Below are 18,085 nucleotides of genomic sequence, written 5' to 3'. Positions count from 1 at the left end.
GTGGGTACTGGGTAATCGAACTGAGGTTCTTAGGCTTCGCAGGCCTTAACTGCTGAGCCATCCTCCAGCCCCAAAGTATTTTTTTAATTGCTAGAAAGTGTCTTTGATATCAATGGTGGTGGTATCCTTCTCCACCACCAGGAAAGGAGGCTGTCAGTTCTAACTCACATGCCCTTTGCCACCTATCAGGAAGCCAGTCACCATGTCCCGCCTCCATCAGTACAATGAGCATAGCTCTCTCCACCATTCCGTTATAGTCAACGTGAACAGTATTTTTATACTGATCACATGTTAAAATACTTTGTATATACTAAATTAAATTACATATACAAATATATATACATATACATACATACACACATGTAATGTGGGTGTGTGGTGCTAGGAAGCTGTTTTATTTTTTATTAAATTTTAGTAAAGCTTCTTGGATTTCCAGCAGCCTGTGGGCGGGTCCTAGGGTCCAGCCCTAAGGTGTGGGAGTGGATTTAGAATTCCTGCCTAAAGGTATGCAAAGTGCTTGAGCTTTGCCAGGAGTTCCTGAAGTGGGCTTGCTTGTGGTTTTGGTTTATGGCGTTTCTCTCTTTGCTTGGACCTGTGAAAGCAGGCTGGCTTCTACTGCCATTATGGAACTTCCCCTCTAACTTCAAAAAATTCTCTCCCTCCATAACTGGGCCTGGTCTAGAGGCTCACCCCAGTGACAACACCAGGCTGTCTGCTACAGAACCCCCACCCCCACCCCACCCCAGGGCCACAGGCATGCTGGGCAAGGCCTCTCGCGGTGAGCTACATTCCTAACCTTAAGGACAGTTTATTAAAATTATGTTCACCTGTTTAGTTTCAAATATACCCAACGTGCCAGGCAAGGTGGCTCACACCTGTACTCCTAGCACTTGGAGGCAAAAACAGGAGGACTGCCAAAAGTTCAAGGCCAACCAAAGCTGCACAGTGAGACCTAGGTTCAAAAAACACAAAAGCATCCAGTTTTAAACTACATTGTGTGGACAACACTGGAGATCTTCAAGTACTACCCACTGCCTGGCTGTAAAAATGAACTCGGGCCAGGCGTGATGGAAATGGTTCACCCATGAAACAAGATCCTGCCAAAGTGGAGGCACACACCTTTGGGGAGGCAGAGGTGGGAGGATCATTGTGAATTCCAGGCCAGCCTGGGACTACAGAGAGAGTTCACATCAGCAAGGGCTAGAGTGAGACTCTACCTCAAAAACAAAAACAAAAAACTTTATAAAGCCAGCTATTATGGTGCAGGCCTTTAATCGCAGCACTCAGAAGACACAGGTGGAAGGATTGCTGTGAGTTTGGGGCCAGCCTGGCACTACAGAGTGAATTCTAGGTCAGCCTGGGCTAGAGCTGAGACCCTACCTCGAAAACAACAAAAAGGAAAAACAAGGGCTGGAGAGATGGCTTAGCGGTTAAGTGCTTGCCTGTGAAGCCTAAGGACCATGGTTCGAGGCTCGGTTCCCCGGGTCCCACGTTAGCCAGATGCACAAGGGGGCGCACGCGTCTGGAGTTCGTTTGCAGAGGCTGGAAGCCCTGGCGCGCCCATTCTCTCTCTCTCTCTCTATCTGTCTTTCTCTCTGTGTCTGTCGCTCTCAAATAAATAAATAAAAATTTAAAAAAAAAAAAAAAGGAAAAACAAGATCCTGTCTGTAAAAATAAATGGTTAGCTGGGCGTGGTGGCGCACGCCTTTAATCCCAGCACTCAGGACACAGAGGTAGGAGGATCGTCATGAGTTTGAGGCCACCCTGTGACTACATAGTGAATTCCAGGTCACTACCCTGGAGAAAAAAAAAAACAAAAAAACAAAAAAGAAAAACACCACCAAGGGTTAGAGCTGGAGAGATGGCTTAGTGGTTAAGGCACAAGCCTACAAACCCTAGGGACCCAGGTTCGATTCTCCAGGTCCCATGTGAGCCAGATGCACATGGCAGCACATGCATCTGGAGTTTGTTTGCAGTGGCTAGAGGCCCTGGCATGCCCATTTCTCTCTCTCTCTAATAAATAAATAAAATAAAACCTTAAAAACACAAGAGTTGGAGCATGTGCTTCAGTTGTACAATGCTTGCTTGCTGTGTGTGCGAAGACCTGGATTCAATCCCCAGCAATGTGACTCTTCCCAATATCTCCCTCCCTCCCTCATGCACGAGATGGCCACGAATGTGTTTCCTGGCTCACATGTTTCGTTATACCCTTACTTGTCAACATCTGCTCGCTGTAAATGGGACCCAAGCCAAGGTGTCTTCATTCTACTGTCCCAGACCCTTCCAGGCCTCTGCTGTGGTCTGGCACCACCTGCCGGCAGCCGGGTCTCACTGCAGCCTGACCATCCCTGGGTCTTGGGGGCGGTTGAGGGTTCCTTGGACTCCAAGAATGTGTGTGTACTTGGGGGCCCTTCAGTGGAGTATAGAACCATGCAGAGGAGGGATTGGAGGCCCACCCTCTTCCTCTGACTCCTACTTCCTTAAAGGGAGCCACCTACAGTTCTGTGTCCTGCTGTGGCTGGGAAGGGGAAGGGTGGAGTTCTCTGGAGTATTCCTGAGCACGTTCAAGGGTCAGGCTCACTGGATAAACCAGCCTCAATTCACTCTTTGCCTTTGACCTGGGCTGAGATTTGCCTGTGTTTATAGGTAAAGTTGTTTTGTGTGTGCTTTTACCTGGTTGGTTTTAAAAAATATTTTTATTTATTTGCAAAGACACACAGAGAGAGAGAGAGAGAGAGAGAGAGCGTGCGGGCGGGTGCACCAAGGCCTCCAACCTTTTTAAATGAACTCCAGATACATGTGCCACTATGTGCTTCTGGCTTTATGTTGTGCTTTGCAGACAAACCCCTGAACCTGGTTCTTTGTTTGTTTTGGTTTTGGATTTGGATTTTCAAGGTAGGGTCTCACTCTAGCTCAGGTTGACCTGGAATTCACTATGTAGTTTCAGGGTGGCCTTGAATTCCTAAGTGCTGGGATTAAAGGTATGTGCCAGCACACCCGGCTTGGTCTTGATCTTTTTTTTTTTTTTTTTAAGATTTACTTTTATTTATTTATTAAGAGACAGAGAGAGAGAATGGGTGCGCTAGGGCTTCTAGCCACTGCAAACGAACTCCAGACGCACGTGCCACCATGTGCATATGGCTTTTACGTAGGACCTGGAGGATTGAACCTGGGTCCTTAGGCTTTGCAGGCATGTGCCTTAACAGCTAAACTATCTCTCCAGCCCAGCCCTGTTTGCTTTTGAGGTAGGGTCTCACTCTAGCCAGGTTGATATGGAACTCATTCTGTAATCCCAGGCTGGCCTGGTACTCACAGTGATCCTCCTACCTCAGCCTCCCTAGGGCTGAGATAAAAGGTGTGAACCACCATGCACCCATGGCTGGCTTTTGGGTTATCAGGTCCTGAACTCCCTATGTAGCACAGGCTGGTCTGAAACTCAGTTATGTAGCTGAGGATGACTCTAACTTCTCATTCTCCAGGCTTATTTAGTGCTGGGGATTGAACCCAGGGCTTTGTGCATGTTGAACAAGCACTTACCAAATGAGCTACATTTCTAGCCTGTTTGGTTGTTTGTTTTGAGACAGCATCTTGCAATTACTTAGCCCAGGCTGGCTTTAGAATCCAGGTAGCCTTCCCGCTTCACCCTCCCGAGAGCTGGGATGACTGCCACCACCACCACAGCCAGCTTTCAATTAGGGATGATGGCAAACCAGTCTGTGGACATTGTGGACACTGGCTACTCATATTTTCTTTTTTTTTTTAATATTTTATTTTCATTTATTTATTGGACAGAGAAAGAGGGAGAGAGATAGAGAGAGAATGGGCGCACCAGGGCCTCCAGCCACTGTAAACAAACTCCAGATGCGTGTGCCCCCTTGTACATCTGGCTAATGTGGGTCCTGGGGAATTGAACCTGGGTCCTTTGGCTTTGCAGGCAAATGCCTTAACCACTAAGCCATTCCTCCAGCCCCTCACTTGTACTTTCATTTGTGTGGTTGATGTAAGACAAACCTAACACCCTATGCTAATTTCATCACTTTAAAGTGCACACGTTGGTGGTATTTGGGGAATTCACAACACTGCGCCACCACTATCTAGTTACTGAACTTTATCATCATCCCACAAGGAGATCTTGTACCTCCCTCTCCAGCCTGGCCCAGCAACCTCCATTGTCTCAAAATTTACCTTTCTGGAGAGCTGCCTGTTCTGAAAATGAAGTGCGTTGTTCAGCCCAGGCTGGCCTCCGACTCACTATATGGCTCCTGCCTCCACCCCCCAAGTGCTGGATTAAAGGTACCCTACCGCATCCAGTTAATGCAGTGCCGGGCTCAGACCCAAGACTTCGTGTATGCTAGGCAAGCATTCTACCAACTGAGCGATATCCCAGCCCTGAAATGAAGTTTTAATGGCACCCAGCCATGTCTGTTCTTTTTCATCCTGTCCCTGGCTGGCTTCCCTCTACAGCAGCTGGTAAAGTCATTGTAACAGGGACAGCCTGCCCTGCAAGGCCTGAACTATGTACTGCCCAGCCCTCCACAGCAAAGGTCTGCTACCATCACGGTCTCATCCCTGTCTCTGGTAGAGATGCCAACCTCCCAGCACCACCACCACCAACACTGTGGTGAGCATTCCTGTCCATCCAGATTGCCCAGGACTGTGACTGCTAGAATGAGAACTCTGGGTCTCCGGCAACACCCAACAGGGTCCAACCGTACAGAAGTAAGCCTTGTGCCTCCACCCTTGCTTGCACTTGGAACCATGGAGCAGCTGACCATGCCTGTCTTTGGATCTAACATCCTTCAACTCATTTTCCCAAAACATTTCAAGCTTCCCTCCTACCCAACACCACATCACTCAGTAAAGTGGCCTGAGGGGTCCCCTCCTTCAGACATGGTGCTAAGGACAGTTGGGGACTGAGCTAAGGAAACAATGCCTGTCAGGTTCTTCTTTGAGAAACCACACCCTGACTCTCCTCACCTACATGTCTCCAATGTGACTGCTCACAGCCTGGCTCCCGTGACCACTGCCATGCACAGAGGTGGGATTGGGGCTGGCATGAGTCCACATACCACGTACCACGGTGAGCATCAACTAGAGAATTGACTGTGCTCTGTTCCAGCTGGGCACTAGCTCCTCACTGAGTGACTCTACCGAGAACAAGGCCAAGACAGAGCTCACCAGGGGGAAGAGTTATCCTCAGCTTCCTGTATGTCCCAAGCCCTGTGATCTGGCTCAGTCATATAAGCACACAAGCTGTCATTTTTAAAAGAACTGTGGGTCATGCCTGGGCTGCAAGGGCATCGAGAAATCAAACTGAGGCTGAGCTGAAAACCTCCTCTGTAGACCAGCTGACAGAAAGCTGGAAAAAGCTGCACTGCATGTAGCCCTGTAGGAGACAGAAGTCATCAGTACTGACAACAGTGGACAATGTAAGCCTCAAGTTTGGCCAGCTAGGCCAAATGACTGAACAGGTGCATTAGTGGCAGTATGCTCTGGGGGAAACCAACTGCTCTCTAATTGGACTGGAGACCTGCTCTATGGGAGGGAATACATGCCTGATACTGACAACCTACTCAAAAGCCTATGGTGGTGGAGGTCATAAGCCTTAAAGGTAACATCTGCCCTTGTCTAGCTAAATGCATATATTATGCCCACCAAACTGCTCTGTAAACACTTTACTTAATGTTCTTCCCATGTATTAATGCTACTCGCACTTCTGGTTAAAGAAGCTTCATTTTTCAGATGGTGGTGACCACTGGGATGACTCAAAAGGCACCACAGTGCTGAGAAGATATGACAGAGGAGTGCTCAGCACTGAAGCATGTCTATCACACCTTCCAAGGCTTAGGGTCCATTGCGGAAGAGGTGGTGGGAAGAATGTAATAGCCAAAGGAAGGACGGGTAGGATTGCTTACAATGCAATTGTCCAGACAGAAACTGGCCTCAGTATCCATGACCTCACAGGGCCCTTCACACCATCCTCATAATAGGAGGAAAAGATGGTGACATCAAACTAAAAGAGAGACTAGTTGAGAATGGGAGGGGTTATGATGGAGAGTGGATGTGTGAAGGGGAAAGTGGGGGAGCAAAGGGAAGTATCATGGTCTACTGTCTAAAAGAATGGAAACTGTAGGGAGCTGAGTTTAGGGGTGTATACCTGTCAGTTCAGGAGGCTGAGGCAACAAGCTCAAGGCCAGTGTGGGCTGTAAGCAAGATACTTTCTCAGGGCTGAAGAGATGGCTTAGCAGTTAAGCACTTGCCTATAAACCCAAAGAACCCAAGTTCGATTCTCCAGGACCCATGTAAGCCAGATACACAGGTGGTGCATACATCTGGCATTTGTCTGCAGTGGTTAGAGGTCCTGATGTGCCCACTCTCTATCTATCTGCCTCTTTCTCTCTTAAATAAGTAATTTTTAATTTTTTCTTTTCTTTTCCTTTCTTTTCCTTCCTTCCCCTTCTTCCCTTCCTTCCTGCCTCCTTCCTTCCTTCCTTCCTTCCTTCCTCCCTCCCTCCCTCCCTCCCTCCCTCCCTCCCTTCCTTCCTTCCTTTCTTTCTTTTTGAGTCTCTCTAGCCCAGGCTGACCTGGAATTTACTATGTAGTCTCAGGGTGGTTTCGAACTCATGGTGATCCTCCTACCTCTGCCTCCCGAGTGCTGGGATTAAAGGTGTGTTCCACCACACTTGGCTTTTTTAAAATTTCTTTGTAAAATTTTTTCATGATAGGGTCTTGCTCTAGCCCAGGCTGACCTAAACATTCACTATGTAGTCTCATGCTGGCCTGGAACTCACAGCGATCCTCCTACCTCTTCTTTTCAAGTGCTGGGATTAAAGGCAATGTACCACCATGCCCAGCTAAGTAAAATACTTTTTAAAAGGAAAAAAATAAAATAAAAGTAATAAGGTAAAAACAAATAACATAACATTTACCAGCTCTTTTTGGATAAAATCTCACAGTGTAGCTGGGGCTGAGCAGGGCAGGCCTAGAACACCCTCCTGACCCCACCTCCCAAGTACCGGGGTAATTATGGACAAGTGCCGTCGCAATGAGCCATCTTAAATATTTTTAAGCATACAGCTTGGTGGCAGGAGGGCCAGTTACACTATGGGAGAGCTATCACCACCAACCATCTCCAACTTTTGCATCTTGCAGGACTGAAACTCTGCATCAAGTAGTAAAACTCCCTGTTCCCCCCTCGATAGGACTCAACTATCATTCAATGAATGGTTCTGTCTCTGTAAGTCTGATTCCATGTGTCTCACACAAATGGAAACCACACACTTGTCTTTGTGTGGCTTGTTTCACTTAGCATGGTGTCCCTGAGGTTTGTCCATGTCAGAGATTTCTTCCTCTTTAAGGACAAATAACATTCCACTGTATCTAGACTACATTTGTCCATTCACTGACAGACTTTTTTTTAGAAAAATTTTTTTTAATTTTAATTTTTAAAATTTATTTATTTAATTTTAATTTTTTAAATTTATTTGAGAGAGACAGAGAAACAGAGAGAGAATATGGGCACACAAGGGCCTCCAGCTGCTACAAAGGAACTACAGATGCATGCATCCCCTTGTGCATCTGGCTTACGTGGGTCCTGGGGAACTGAACCTAGGTCCTTTGGCTTTGCAGGTACATGCTGTAACTGCTGAGCCATCTCTCCAGCCCAATGGACTTTGGAGTCACTTCAACCTCTGGACTATTGTCCCTCCCTCCCTCCGTCCCTCCAGTGCTGGGGGTTGAACCCATGTCACACATGCTGTTGAAGTGCTGAACCACTTAGCCACACACCAGACCCAGGCTATTATAAATATGCCAGAAACACAGGGGTTTTTTGTTGTTGCTGTTGGGTTGGTTTTAGTTTTGTTTTGGCTTGAATCAGGCTGGAACAAGTTTCTGATACCGGGAAAGGACTGAACCTAATTCTGTACCTGAGCCACCTGGCCAGTGACATTGAAGTAGACAAGAAGCGCACTAAGGCCTAAGGTGACAGGCTGAGTCAGACTCTCCCAATGAACATCAAACCCAGAGGAAGAAAAGTAGCCAGGCCAGCGGGGACACAGAAGGGGACAGCTCCTGGGACACACCAGAGCCTCTCCATGTGCTAGCTGTTTGTGTGTGGGGTGGGGATAGTGGTGACCAGCCCCACACCTTTGCCCCTGTGGGAAGTGATGCATCAAAAGACTGTCAGCAACAAGCCAGGTGTGGTAGCGCATGCCTTTAACCCCCAGCACTCTGTAGGCAGAGGTAGGAGGATCGCCCTGAGTTCGAGGCCACCCTCAGACTACATAGTGAATTCCAGGTCAGCCTGGGCTAGAGTGAGACCCTACCTCAAAAAGCAAAAATAAAATAAAGTAAAAATAAAATGACTGTCAGCACAGAGAGGCCTTGCTCTTCATAGTGACATCCCATCCCAATCATGTAGCCGAGTCTCCCCAGCAGTCCCTGGCTTCTGCTCCTGGCCTCCCCTATGACCCAACAGTCCCTTATGCCTTCTTCAGCTCTTCAGCCTTCTCCTTGCTTTCTGAGAAGCTGGCAACAGTTATGGGCCATTTCTGCATAAAAACCATCAGAAAGTCATGGACCACCGGGAGGCCTTTCTCATGTCCACAAGTCTGGGGACACTGGGTAGAGACAGAAAGAAGAGCTTCACAGCAGATGGCTTTTTCAGTGCCCAGCACCACAAAATACAAGCAAGCATCAGAGCCCAATGACTCATGGTGAAATCCCAGCATTTGGGAGGCCAAGGTGGGGAGAGCATCTCCAGTTCAAGACCAGGGCTGGGGAGACTGCTCAGCAGTTAAAGGCACTTGCCTGCAAAGCCTGATAGCCCGGGGTTCGATTCCCCAGTACCCACATACAAAGCAAGATACACAAAGGGCAGCATGAGTCTCGAGAGTGTTTGCAGTAGCAAAGGGTTCTGGCATACCCATTCATTCCCTCTACTCCACTGCTCTCTGCTTGTTTAACAACAAAAAGCTCAAGGCCAGCCTGGGCCACACACTAAGTTCCTAGACAGCCCCGGCCACAGAGGGAAACCTGTTTCAAAGCACTAACACCACAGGGCAGGTGTGAATCTTGGGAGCTTTGTTATTTGGGTGCTCAGGAATGAATTTGTGGCCTCTGGCATGTTAGGTAAATGCTCTACTACTGAGCTATATCCAAGCCCTCCTCCTCAATCTGTTTTTGTTGTTTTGTTTTCGAAGCAAGCACTCACTCTAGCCCAGGATGATCAGGAACTCAACTCTGCAGCCTCAGGCTGACCTCAAATGCATGGCTATCCTCCTACCTCAGCCTTTTGAGCAGCGGGGACTACAGGCCTGTGCTACCAGGCCTGCCTGGCAGAGCTAATCTCACAGCAAAGAGAACAGCCAGGTCCCAGCTGCGGAATGCTCTGTATCAACACAGGCCGGGAGGAGGGCTGAAACAGAATGCCCCACTCACCCAAACCACAACCCCAGAAGGGAAGAAGCTCCCGGGCCCCTGGGGCCCCAGCAGAAACAGTCACTAGTGTAGCCCAGAGGTTAAAGGTCTGAGGCTGCCAGCGCTGCAGCCATGCTGTGGATTTGCAGCAGTAGGTCCTGTTGTGGGACATTACTTTCCCCATTATCTGGTGCAGAGTTACAATGCCTGCAACATAGGCTCAAAACGACTCAGGAACAGAATAGAGGAGGGAAAAGGGAGTAAATGTACTGATAGGTGTGCATGGGAGGAAGGAAGGGAGATCCAGACAAAAGTTAAAGATGAGCCTGGTGTGGTGGCGCATGCCTTTAATCCCAGCATCTGAGAGGCAAAGGTAAGAGGCCAGCCTGAGAACACAAAGTGAATTCCAGGTCAGCCTGGGCCAGAGTGAGACCCTACCTTGAAAAAAAAAAAAAAAGGCTAAAGATGGTTCAATTTGAATCATAAATCTGAAGACAGAAAGCACATGAATGGCTGAATAGGGTGGGGAAATGTAGAATGAGAGGGGTGGCTAAGGGGTACAGGATTTCTCTTGGTGGTGATGAAAGTATTTTAAAATCAACGTGGAGGGCTGGAGAGATAGCTTAGTGGGTTAAGGTGCTTGACGGCAAAGCCAAAGGACCCAGATTCAATTCCCAAGTATCCACATAAAGACAAATGCACAAGGTAAAGTGGCACGTGCATCTGCAGTGGCTAGAGGCCCTGGCATGCCCATTCTCTCCCCACTTTCTTCTTTCTCTCTCTGACAAATAAATAAATATTTAAAAATCAATGTGAGGTTGAATGCACAACTTGACCAGAACACAACCAATGAACCGTGCATTTTATTTTTAAAATATTTATTCTTTATTTTCAAGGAGAGAGAGAATGAATGAATAGGTGTGCCAGGACCTCTAGCTACTGCAAACCAATTCCAGATGCATGCACAACTTTGTGCATCTGGTTTACATGGGTACTGGGGAATCAAACCCCAGTGGGCAGGCACTGTAGGCAAGCGCCTTACCTGCAGAGCCATCTTTCCAGCCCTGAATTGTACATTTATTTTATTTTTTGAGGCAAGCCCAACAGACTGGCCTTTTTTAATACAAGAGACAGAGAAAGAGAGAGTGAAAGAATTGGTACGCCAGGGCCTCCAGCCACTGCAATCAAATGCCAGACACATGCAGCCCCCCTTGTGTGCATGTGTGACTTTGCACACTTGTGTCACTGTGTGTCTAGCTTATGTGGGATCTGGAGAGTTGAATATGAATCCTTAGGCTTTGCAGGCTAGGCTCTCCAGCCCTGAATCATGCATTTTATTTTATTTTATTTTGGTTTTTCGAGGGAGGGTCTCACTCTGGCTGACCTGGAATTAACTCTGTAGTCTCAGGGTGGCCTTGAACTCATGGCAATCCTCCTACCTCTGCCTCCCGAGTGCTGGGATTAAAGGCGTGCGCCACCACGCCTGGCTGAATCATGCATTTTAGATGATAAAATGTAAGGTGGGTAAATTATACCTAAAAAAGCTGTTTTTAAAAAACACCGGGCTGGAGAGATGGCTTAGCAGTTAAGGTGTTTGCCTGTGAAGCCAAAGGACCAAGGTTTGATTCCCCAGAACCCACAAAAAAACAGATGCACAAGGTGGTACATGTGTCTGGAGTTCATTTACAGTGGCTGGAGGTCCTGGCACACCCATTCTTCTTCTCTGTATCTCTCTCCCTCTCCCCCTCTTTCGAGCTCTCTCCCAAATAAATAAAATAAACTTTAAAAATAAAAAAAAAAAAACCACTGGTAGAGCCGGGCATGATGACATACACTTATAATCCCAGCTTTTAGTGGCCAACCTGATCTAGAACAATGAGTTCTAGGATAGCCTGAGCTATACAGCAAGACCCTGTCACAAACACACAAAAGCAAAACCGTGGGTGAATCTCAAAAACAGGTTGTAAGGTAGTCATCAGACTACTGGGGTAACTTTCTTCAACTTTGAAGTTCTACCAAATTCACGCCAGGATGGGGGAAAGGAAAGTCCAGCTCACCACTGACATCAATCTCCCTCCACTGTACTCAGGGGGAAAGCTCCTGCACTAACTCCCACCTCCGCGCCCACTGGCTGCTGCGTACCCCTACATGGCTCACAGCCCCCAGACAGTCAACATGCCAACACTGCCCCATGCTTTTCCAACATGGGTACAACATCCAAAATCAGAGGAGATAAAAATTATAGCGCCTGCCTAGATCTGCTCAACCTCAACCCCTTCCCTCCTAAATGAACCAGCACCAGCCACGGCCACTCACACTCCCCCGTCCCAGTGAGCCCTGACAAGGCCGTGGGTGACCCACCCATTTCCCTAAGGAAGCTAAGCTTCAGACACACACCAGAGGTTGAACTGCTGATCACCCACAGTGCCAGGAACTGAACCCACAAAATCGAGCTTTAGAAGCCACAACTGACCCCCAGTAGTACGCCACTGCAGTCCCACACTCCTGGAAACGCAGCTAAGCTCCTCATCCACCCTTGTTCCCTGGGCCCTTTCCTTCTAAGGCCCTGCGGGGAGGAGCTGGAAGCCATGCAGCTGCACTCCAACTCGTCCCGGACACCAATGTGTTTTTGAGTGAAGGTCTTATGTAGCCCAGGCTGGCCTCGAGCGCACTATGTACCTGAGGCTGGCCTTAAACTCGTGACACTCAAGTCCTCCATCTCCTGAATGCTTGGATTATAGGTGTGCGTCACCACACTCAACCTGGACATTGTTTTTTTTCATGCAGGCAGAAAAGGGTTGTTGTTGTTGTTGATGATGTTCTGGTTTTCAAGGTAGGGCCTTGGTCTAGCCTAGGTTGACCTGGAATTAATTCTCTATGGAGTCTCAGGATGGCCTCAAACTCACAGTGATCCTCCTACCTCTGCCTCCTGAGTGCTGGGATTAAAGGCATGTGCCACCACACCTGGTTCTACAGGAGTCCTAACTCCTCCAACAACCCATTAGAAATAGCACACACCCTCCCTAGGAAAAACAACCATAGGCAAACATAGAGATTTGAAGGGTTGTTGGACCCCATTGGAAGAAACCTGGGGCACAGTGGCCCTTGAGCTAAGGGAAGACAAGTCCTAAAGGCTCTGCGTGTCTCCACTGCCCTCCAACTCCCAACATGCGCTCAGGGTCCAGCCTTGCTCCCGAACCCAGGACGAACTCTTACTCCCAGCATCTAGTTCCCTCAGTCTGTGCACAGCCACAAGGCTTGACATCATTACCGATATCATAAAACTACAGGAGATAGGTATCCCCATGGCCACTTCACAAGAGGAAATTCAGGCACAGAAAAAGCCAGAGAGTCCGAGCAAAGAGACTAAGCCCTGTCTACCAGATGTCAAAGCTCTTGACCCCGGAGGCCCACCTCGGCGGGCGATCTCTGCCTTCAGCAGCCCCTCCATGGTGTCTGACTCAGCCAGGTCCAGGGGCAGGTCCCCGTCACTGTTGACAGCAGCGATGTTGGCCCCATGGCTCAGGAGGTACCTGGAGGCGGGAGGAGGTCAGCGCTGCCAGAACCAAACCCACCACCCACCCCAGGCACTGCCACCCTGTCCACCCACTCTCGCCTCACCTGGCGATGTCCAGGTATCCACAGGAGGCAGCCACATGCAGGGGCGTCCATCCCTCGTTGTCGGCCTGGTTCACAGTGGCACCCTGCTCCACCAGGAAACGCACCACTTCTAGGTTCTCGTCAATGCAGGCCTGAAGGTGGGAAAGTTCCCATCAGCCCTCACTTATCCAGCAGAGGCTCAGGCAGACCAGACTCCCTAAAAGAACCACGGAGCAGACCTGGGGGCCCAAGGTGATCTCTGAAGAAAGTGACCTGTAGCACAGGTCCCAGGGTATTTCCAACTCTGGCCACCAGTTGTTTAAGGCACCGCAGCTAGCCCCTGGTTAGGTTAGCTGAGCATCTGGACTCATAGGGAAGGGATGGGGCTGCTCACCCAGAGTGCAGCTGCTGAGCGTGAGCTTGGGTGGGTGGGTGTGTGTATGACCCACAGTTACCACCTCCAGGGCAGGATTTCTAGTGATCACAGCAAGAAACAGAGCCCCAGAGCCCAGCCAGGTCCTTTCAAGGGGCAGGGCATTTTGGGCACACAGGGCTGATAAAAGTCTATACCCAGGCTGGGCAGTGACAGAACACTTGCCTAGCCCTGGGTTCCACTCACAGCAGAGGAAAAAATAACAATACACAAACACAAGTCATCCCTAGACAGAACAAGGGTCTGAGACACAAGTTCCAAGGGAGTGACTGGGCTATGTTCCCTGTGCAACACAGATCAAGGTCCCAGTTGCTGAGGGCCTACTATGCAGAGAGGTTCTGCGATCCCCTTGCCTTTAGGAACTGACCATTCAGTGAGACGAAGGCAGAACCCAAGCACCCAAGGCTGCAGGAGTTAGCCCAAGTCCCTGTGGACACTAGCTGGGCACTGGGACCTAAACCGGGTCTGGGGAGGGGATGGGTCTGCACTCCTGGAACTTTAGGATAATTAACCCCCCAACTCCCTGGCTTCTCCAAAGTCGCCCATCTGGAGAAGGGGGAGGAAACTATGAGGGCCAAGAGCATGAAGTCATGGAAATTCAGACTGCAAGGGGGGCCACACGTGCCCTGGGAACGGGATGAACTCTGGGCTCCGTTTATTTCCACCCTGTTGTCATGGTGATGGGGGGGGGCAAAGAAGGAGATGGGCCTTTCCCTTTCAAGGACCTGGCCGGGCACAGGCATCCATGTGAAAGATGCCTGAGGCCTGGGCACCAGGGACCCAGGGTCTCCTGAATTCAGGCCCATCTCCTCCTCCCGCAGAACCAGAAGTCCAGACCCCAGCTCGCCTCCCCCAGACCCAGGAGTTCAGGCCCCAGCCCTCCTCCCTCTGACCCAGGGGTCCAAGCCCCAGCCCTCCTCCCTCAGACGTACAACTCTGGTTCTCCCACCCCCACCCTCCTGTCTCTTCCCTGTTCAGATCCAGGAATGTTGGCTCCCAAGCCCTATTCCAGACCCCAGATTCCAAGATATGATTGGACAAAGTAGTTTGGGGAGGGGACAGGAGTGCCCTTGTCTCATCTCCCAACAGACAAGGCCTTGAGGCAGGGAACATACCACAGTAGGGGACTGACACCCCCAGGAAGATATGGGACTGAAAACATAGCCCTAAGTGGAGAAACCACATCAGTCACTTCAACAGATGGGATGACCAAATGTCCTCATTTTCCTGGGACAGAGCAAGTCCCTGAATCTAGAGGCATTCATTGCTGAAATGAGGCCACTACAAGGAAGACAGCATAAGCTGGTGACCCCATGCCCAGACTAACTCCAAATCCCAGCTGCCTCACTCACTGACTCTGGAAGTAATCATGAATCTACCCCCTTGAATCTCAGACCGCCCCATCTTTCCAGCCTTCTGAAGCCCTAGAGTGGGAGTTAACCAGTTTCTCACCATGGTGGAGGAAGCCCCTTGGAAAGTTTCCTGGCACGCCAGGACAAAGCCACCTGTTGCAAGGCATAGACAAAAAAAAAGTGGTCTGTGGACCTCCAGCAGATGCAGAGGAAGGGGACACACCCTGAATGGTGCGACCTCGAAGGGGAGACCAAGGGGCTTGGGGCATGGGTGGTGGAGACAGAAAGGACCACAGCCTGAGCCACTCTCCTGTGCTCAGGGATACTGAGACCCACACAGAGGCCTCAGGAAGATACACTGCTCCAGGCAGAAGAAAATGTCCCAGACAGCACTGAGGTGGCACGCCCCCAGTGAATACCTACTGCATGAGGCCCAAGAAGGTTTTCCATCCGTCTTTCTCCCCGTTTTCACCTGATTGGTGGGGGGGGGTGACTAGTGACCCCATTCCACAAGTAAGATATGGAGAAAGGACACAGCGAGGCTGAGATTAGATCAGAACAAGACTTTTTTTTTTTCCTTTTTGAGATAGCCCAGAATGTCCTGGGACTATGTAGCTAAGGATGCCCTTGAACTTCTGATCCTCCTGCCTCCACCTTCCAAGCACTGGAATTATAGACATGCCCAACCATGCCTGGTTCATTGGGTGCTGGGAACCAAACTCAAGGCTTCTTGCATGTTAAGCAGGCATTCTACCAACTGAGCTACCAACTGTCCCAATCCAGCACAGACAGATTCTGACTTTCTTCTTCCTGGCAACCTGCAACCCGAGACTGTCAAATATTTCCTCTTTTCTCCCCATGTCCCACACCCACAAGTAGACGGGCCTTCCCTCCCAGGGTACTCTCCGCCTCCCTCAGTGACTGAGCTATCAGAGTCCTACCAAGAAGAGAGGGGAGCCCAGGAGACTGGGTGCGGACAGAAGAGCTGTCCGCAAGGCGATGGACATAAGACCAGCACCAGGAGGCTGGGGAGGAACACCAGGGAAGGCGCTAACTTCACTTTTTGGTGCCATGGTGGTTCCCACGGGATGCAGGGGCATCCTGAATGCGAAGGAACCCTAGCCACCTAAGAAGGCCCTTACTCTGGGACACAGGACCATAAGAAGCAACAATCAGGGTGTCTTGGAGGGGAAGCATGGATGATGGAGGAGGGTCTAGATTCCTTGGCAGATGACAGGACAGGAAGGTAGGAGATAGTGCACAATCTGTAAGGGGGGAAGTTGTCTAAATAAAGACGGAAAGGGGCTGGAGAGATGGTTTAATAATTAAGGTGCTTGCCCTATAGGCTAACCACGGGAGTTCGATTTCCCGGTACCCATGTAAAGCCCAATGCACAAAGTGGCACATACATCTGGAGTTTCTCTGCAGTGGCTAAAAGCCCTGGTGGCGCACACCTTTAATCCCAACACTTGGGAGGCAGAGGTAGGAGAATCACTATGAGTTTGAGGCCAACCTGAGCCTACATAGTAAATTTCATGTCAGCCTGGGCTAGAGCAAGACCCTACCGCAAAACAAATTAAAAAAAAAAAAAAAAAAGACTAAAAGGCGACCCAAGAAAGAGCAACGTGGCCATGTCCGTAATCCCAGGAATGTGAGATTATTAATTCTAGGCTAACATGGGCTACACATCAAGAACTTGCCTGAAAAAAAAAAAAAGTGACCAAAAGAAAAGAAGTAAACAAACGCTTGTTTGGAAGAGGGGATACTGGATGCTGCACAGAGGGGCAGGGGGGAGCGTGGAGGAGAAATATCCCTAAGAAATGACCCATCTAAGAGGGACTGGTCCCCAAAGGAAAACAAAGAGAGAAGCAACTGAGTTAAGAGTGTGTGGAGTGAGCTATGATAGCGCAGGCCTTTAACCCCAGCACTCAGGAGGCAGAGGTAGGAGGGTCACTATGAATTCGAGACCAACCAGAGACCACACGGTGAATTTCAGGTCAGCCTGAGCTTAGAGCGAGACCCTACCTCGGGAGGAAAAAAAAAAGTGTGGAAATTGGAGGTAGTGAAGACAGCATAGAGTGATCCGACAAGTGAATCACTAAACAGTAAGGACCGTACGTGGTCCGCAGCCGAGAAGGAAGGGGCTCAGATAGGATCAGCTTGAGGCAAGGGGAACCCAAGGCAAAGGTACCAAAGAACCTGGGCCTAAATTACCTAAGAGGAGTCCCAGGACCGAACTGAGGGAAGAAACAACCTCAGGCCTGGGTCAGAAAAGGCATGCACCTGCCTGGAAGGGGGAATGTGGGCCAGCGTAGGCACGAGAGATCAGTAGAAATATAAAAAGGTGCATGGGAAGGTGACAGCATCTGATGGGAAAGACAGGGTGACATCGATGGAGGTGGCACAGTACAAACGTGTGAACAGGGAGCTCGGGAGGGCCCAAGGCCGGACTGCAGGAGGAAGGAAGAACGCTCAGGCCTGGGTCTGACAAGTGCTGCACCTGCCAGAAAGGGAAGGGGGAAACTGGGCCTGCGCAGGCACGGAAATCAGTAGAGATGTACAAGAGTGCAAGGGACGGAGGATGAAGCGTTCGATGGCCGAGAAGAGGTGACATCGGTGAAAGTGGCACAGGCCAGACGGTGTGTCAAAGCGGGGCCCAGGGAGGCTGCCCGGGGAGGTGGGGGTGGCGCTGACCTGGTGCAGGGCGCTGATGCCGTCGGCGTTGGTGGAGTCGAGCACGGCGCGGGCGGGCGGCGGGGCGCCGGGGTCGCTGGGCTCGGGCTCGGCGGCGCGCAGCATCAGGCGCGCCTCGTCCAGGTCTCCACCGGCACAGGCCGCCAGGAACTCGGCGGCGCGTTCGAAGCGGACGGTGCGGACGCGCCGCTCCCCGGGGCCCGGCTCGGCGCCCGCCCGCGCCCCCCACTGTCGTAGTTGTTCCTGCCTCCGTTCGCGGGCCGCCGCCGCAGCCGTCGTCGTGGTGGTCGTCGTCCCCGGGCCAGATGCCGGTCCATCCTCCCCCGACATCGCGCCAGCTCGCCCGCTCAACGAGCGAGCGAGCAAGCGCCCGGGGACCGACAGCCGCCACCCGCCCACCCCGGGGGCCGCCGGGAACAGCCGCTCACCGCCTAACCCGCCCCGGAGATCGCCCGGCCCACCGCTCGACGCGGTGACGTCACGCCGCTGCCCCAGGGCGCTCTGGGAAATGAAGTCTTTAGCGCGGAGAAATAGGGGCGAGGCCGCAGGGAGCGCGCAAGGTGCGCTGGGAAATGGAGTGTCTCTA

At 50.6% G+C, this 18,085-nt stretch overlaps 1 protein-coding gene across 5 annotated transcripts in view; it reads right to left on the bottom strand.

Annotated features, from left to right (window-relative positions):
- The window catches only part of Ppp1r12c (protein phosphatase 1 regulatory subunit 12C), a 32,847-nt gene extending 14,965 nt beyond the window's left edge, over window positions 1-17,882 (bottom strand). For 4 of the 5 annotated variants that reach the window (XM_045134096.1, XM_045134097.1, XM_004672669.2 and 1 more), the window contains exons 1-3: window positions 17,500-17,881; window positions 13,042-13,172; window positions 12,835-12,953 (exon numbers count right to left, since the gene is read on the bottom strand). In XM_045134096.1, the coding sequence (XP_044990031.1) occupies window positions 12,835-12,953; window positions 13,042-13,172; window positions 17,500-17,829 (580 nt within the window). In that variant the 5' untranslated portion in view covers window positions 17,830-17,881. Of the gene's footprint in view, window positions 1-12,834; window positions 12,954-13,041; window positions 13,173-17,499 lie in introns of all 5 variants that reach the window. The other variant, XM_045134098.1, reaches the window with a different exon arrangement.
- Between the last annotated feature and the right edge of the window lie 203 nt (window positions 17,883-18,085).

Source organism: Jaculus jaculus, chromosome 14 (assembly GCF_020740685.1).
Source record: "Jaculus jaculus isolate mJacJac1 chromosome 14, mJacJac1.mat.Y.cur, whole genome shotgun sequence".
In the NCBI taxonomy this organism is placed as follows: Eukaryota; Metazoa; Chordata; class Mammalia; order Rodentia; family Dipodidae; genus Jaculus; species Jaculus jaculus.
Note: the sequence above shows the minus strand (reverse complement) of the source record. Positions and strands in the feature narration are given on the sequence as shown.